Source organism: Macrobrachium rosenbergii, chromosome 42 (assembly GCF_040412425.1).
Source record: "Macrobrachium rosenbergii isolate ZJJX-2024 chromosome 42, ASM4041242v1, whole genome shotgun sequence".
Taxonomy (NCBI): Eukaryota; Metazoa; Arthropoda; class Malacostraca; order Decapoda; family Palaemonidae; genus Macrobrachium; species Macrobrachium rosenbergii.
Window position 1 is genome coordinate 30,156,736 of NC_089782.1, and position 5,000 is coordinate 30,161,735.

The 5,000-nt window shown below is 36.6% G+C and overlaps 2 protein-coding genes across 10 annotated transcripts in view; one reads left to right on the forward strand and one right to left on the reverse strand.

The window, feature by feature from the left end:
- LOC136828133 (carboxypeptidase N subunit 2-like) overlaps positions 1-5,000 on the forward strand; it is an 849,326-nt gene that overhangs the window by 634,547 nt on the left and 209,779 nt on the right. The window lies entirely within an intron of this gene.
- Positions 1-5,000, reverse strand: part of LOC136827782 (myb-like protein AA) — an 86,811-nt gene that overhangs the window by 41,727 nt on the left and 40,084 nt on the right. The window contains exon 4 of the mRNA XM_067085241.1: positions 2,380-2,553. Within this exon, the coding sequence (XP_066941342.1) occupies positions 2,380-2,553 (174 nt within the window). The remainder of the gene's footprint in view (positions 1-2,379; positions 2,554-5,000) is intronic.

Consider the following 5,000-nt stretch of genomic DNA (forward strand, 5'->3'; position numbering starts at 1 on the left):
GGTTAGGAAATGTTGATAAATTTGGAGATGAAGAAAGAGAGAATTATTGTATTGATAGTAGGCCTAATTGTTACTGTGAAAAAAAAAAAGTAAATCGAGTTTTCTGTACAGCCGCTACAGCGTATACTCAAGGCCACAGAAAATAGATCTATCTTTCGGTGGTCCCTGTATAATGCTGAATGAGCCGCGGTCCGTGAAACTTTAACCACGGCCCGGCGATGGCCTATCGTATATCGTTGCCAGAAGCACGATCATGGGTAACCTTAACCTTAAATAAAATAAAAACTGTTGAGCCTAGAGGGCTGCAATTTGGTATGTTTGATGACTGGAGGGTGGATGATCAACATACCAATTTGCAGCCCTCTAGCCTCAGTAGTTTTTAAGATCTGAGGGCGGACAGAACAAAGTGCGGACGGACAGACAAAGCCGGCACAATAGTTTTCTTTTACAGTAAGCTAATTAGGGATTAGAGAAACAAACAGAATATGCGAAAGGAGACAAAGAGTAGATTGCAATAAAAAAAAAGATGGAAGATACAAATATATAGATAACTTATGAGTTAGAGTAAAGAATAGATATAGTAAGAATACGGTTGATGTTTTTCCAATACTTGAAGAAGATTTTAGCCAAAATAATCAGTATGTGATTTGAGCCAGATTTATTCTCTCTCTCTCTCTCTCTCTCTCTCTCTCTCTCTCTCTCTCTCTCTCTCTCTCATTATCGCAGACTACTCGTCCAAAATAAGGAGGGTTATAACGTTTTCCAGCCAAAATATTTTACAGAAGTTCTCTCTCTCTCTCTCTCTCTCTCTCTCTCTCTCTCTCTCATTATCACAGACTACACGTTCAAAATAAAGAGGGTTGTAGCATTTTCCAGCCAAATGTTTCACAGAAGCTCTCTCTCTCTCTCTCTCTCTCTCTCTCTCTCTCTCTCTCTCTCTCTCTCTCTCTCTCTCTCTCTCTCTGCAGAGCTGGTAAACTCAGTCAGTGTACAGGTATACTCTCGGATTTACATGCCTCGTATTGACACAGGGGAGAGGGGGAATACAATATTGGGCTTGCGTCTGTAGAACCATTGGCAGACAGGTATTTTAGCCAAGGCTGGAATGCGAATAGGCGATTGGGATGCGTGGGCAAGACTTTGTGTTTGTCTGAGAGAGAGAGAGAGAGAGAGAGAGAGAGAGAGAGAGAGAGAGAGAGAGAGAGAGAGAAAAAAAACTTATATTTAAAATTTTGACTAGAAGAAGCTTTTTTTTGAACAACTACATAGTCTGTGGCAATTAAAACTTAGATAGTGAGAGAGAGAGAGAGAGAGAGAGAGAGAGAGAGAGAGAGAGAGAGAGAGAGAGAGAGAGAGAGAGAGAATACTCATAGCTAGATGAATTGGACATTTTTTTGTGGGCCTTCCAAGCAATTATATTTGTTTGAGACTTGAGAGAGAGAGAGAGAGAGAGAGCATGATCGTAGGTAGATTAAAATAAATTTTTTGTGGGTCTGCAATGGAAGTTTTTGTACTTGCGAGAGAGAGAGAGAGAGAGAGAGAGAGAGAGAGAGAGAGAGAGAGAGAGAGAGAGAGAGAATATTTGTAGCTAGATTAACAGAACCTGTTTTGTTGGCCTTTCTTGGAAGTATGCGTGCTTGAGAGAGAGAGAGAGAGAGAGAGAGAGAAGAATACGAGAGAGAGAGAGAGAGAGAGAGAGAGAGTTATAGCTAGATTGAAAGAACCTATTTAGTTGGTTTTGTCTTGGAAGCATACGTGCTCTCTCTCTCTCTCTCTCTCTCTCTCTCTCTCTCTCTCTCTCTCTCTCTCTCTCTCTCTGTATGATTCTCTGTAAAACGAATTGCTTTAAAACTGATAAATTAGAAAGTACTTACAGTACTTTACTCACAAACTTTTCTCTGTCAGTATATAAATATCACGTATCTGAAATCCAGGAATAACCCAAATTATTTTTTTGACGATGAGGAAGAAATATTTGAAAGAATACTATACTTTTCGAATTGCCGAGAGAACCCGCATGACAACAAAAATAAAAAAAAAGATAAAAAGATAAAGAAAAAGAAAGAAAATAAATACTCGTCTCTCTTAAAAGAACTTGGAGAGTTATGTACAATTCTGTGTAAATCGAGCCAAGATGCTTTTTGAAAGTTTGGCTGTCTAAGTACATAAACTTGTTTCTTCCTTGCTTGCTTGCTTGCTTTCTTATGTCTGTCACTTTATAGCTTCCTGTCTTTAAGTTTTAGGGATTTTAGAATTTTATTTAAATATTAAATTTTAAATTGGATTTTAAAGATTTTTTTATTACTCTCTTATATGCGGTTGCTTACATTTCCTTATCTATTTCGACTCTACGTATTTAAGATTGTCAATTTATCCAACCTCCTCCTCCTCCTCCTCCTCCTCCTCCTCCTCCTCCTCCTCCTCCTCCTCCTCCTCCTCCTCCTCCTCCTCCTCCTCCTCCTCCTCCTCCTCCTCGCCCGCTTCTCTTCCTCTCAAGAAGTCAAGAAGAAGTAAGATGACTCTTGTCAACTCCTCATGTGCATAAAGTGAAAACTTCTCAAGAGGGAGGAAAGAAAGAAGAAAGGAAGGAAAAAATGAAGGAGGAAGAAGAGAGGAGGTACCTCATCCTACCCCTTCCCCTCCCCCTTCCTTTCTCCCCTCCCCCAACCTATTTCCCCTCCTTCAGTTAATATTGCAGAAGTGTATATAATCTCGGTATTAAAAATCATACTTTGTACCCAAGATCTAAAATAAAAAATTTAGGATTAATTCACCCATTTCCCTTAGGTTCGAACATGTATCTGGTTGTAATTATCGTGTATTTTTCTTGTATTAAATGTGCATTTGCTTGTATGATACGTGTAACACCTTGTAATTAATATATAGTTATGATATGACGCCTGTCAGTGAAATTAACGTTGTGTTCAAGTGATAAATTTTGCTTTACTCCTAGATTTCTCTCTCTCTCTCTCTCTCTCTCTCTCTCTCTCTGGATTGTGTCTGATTCATGTAATTCTCTCTCTCTCTCTCTCTCTCTCTCTCTCTCTCTCTCTCTCTCTCTCTCTCTCTCTCTCTCTCTCTCTCTCTCTCTCTCTCTCTCTCTCACAAGGCTCAGTTTTCTTCCTCGAATGATTTGCCTAATATTCCCTCTCTCTCAGTTTTCCTCCTCAAAGCATTACGTATAAATTCTCTCTCTCTCTCTCTCTCTCTCTCTCTCTCTCTCTCTCTCTCTCTCTCTCTCTCTCTCCTTAGATATTAGTTTGCAAGGCATCTAGACCCTTCATTGTAATTTCCGTTGTCGCTTAATGCGAAGGGAAATGATCAGTTTGTGACAATTAGCAGTGTATTCAGTTTCCAAACTATGGCGGTTTAACGTATTTTGGATTTTAAATATTTCCACCTGTTGGGCAAATGATATATTCTGTATCCTGTAATCCTGTAACTTCTCGTTTTTTTTATAGTTAACGTAATTTGTTGCCAGTTCCAGGAATGTGTTGTGCATTCTGTAACCCCACGTTTTAGTTTTCTGTAAAAGAAAACTATTGTGCCGGCTTTGTCTGTTCTTCCGCACTTATTCTGTCCGCACTTTTTCTGTCCGCCCTCAGATCTTGAAACTACTAAGGGTAGAGGGCTGCAAATTGGTTTGTTGATCATCCACCCTTCAATCATTAAACATACCAAATTGCAGCCCTGTAGCCTCAGTAGTTTTTATTTTATTGAAGGTCAAGTTAGCCATAATCATGCTTCTGGCAACGATGTAGGATATGCCACCACCGGGCAGTGGTTAAAGTTTCATGGGCCGCGGCTCATACAGTATTATACCGAGACGACCGGAAAACAGACCTATTTTCGGTGGCCTGAATCGCACGATGTAGCGGCTGTACAGAAAACTCGAATGCGCCGAAGTATTTTTTACTTGTTTATAATGTAATTTTGTGTTTAGGTGCGAGGTAATTCGTGTATTTTGCAAAACTATTGATTTATAGTTTACCTGTATCCAGGAATGGGTTATTAAGATATGTGGTATGTTATAATATACTAAAATGTTTTCCATTTGAGGGGCATTAAGACAGAGTATATTTTAACATGTTCAATATTCTGTTTTCCATTTATGTCAGAAAGTGTATTTTAATATACATTGTAACCTGTTTTAATATTTCTGTGAAAAAGTATATATATTTTAGTAAAATACTATATATACTATATAATTATATACAGTATAGTATATTTATATATTCATGTGAAAAAGTTTATTGTAGCAATATATACTATATATTTATATACATTATAGTATATTTATATATATATATATATATATATATATATATATATATATATGTATACATATATGAAAAAGTTTATTGTAGCAATGTATAAAAAGTTTATTGTATACTGTTTATTTATATACATTATAGTATATATTTATTTATATGAACAAGTTTATTGTACTAATATACTGTATATTATATATTTATATATATTATAGTATATTTATATATTTATATTAACAAGTTTATTGTAGTAATATATTATTTACTGTTTTCCATTCACCTGTAAATTATTTTATGTGAATTTTCTTCATGATTTTCAAGTAATCGACAACTAATATATTCTATTTCTTTCTTTTCAGGTAAGGAAGGATCGTCCTCTTGATTCGATTGTCTTTGAAAAACGTGTACGTAGTTCAAGGTAAGAGAGAGAGAGAGAGAGAGAGAGAGAGAGAGAGAGAGAATTACATGAAGTAGACATTCCATTGAGGAGGAAGGGAAAGAGAGAGAGAGAGAGAAAATTACATGAAGTAGACATTCCACTGAGGAGGAAGACAAAGAGAGAGAGAGAGAGAGAGAGAGAGATTAGTCGTCTTTCCTTTTGAAATTGAATGGCCATTTGTTTTCTCATCAAGTTGCAGTAGGGAGTTTGACGTTTGTTCTAAATACTTTTATTTCTAATTTTATTGCCTTTTTATTCGTGTATAATTTGAATAACTTTTATTTTACTTT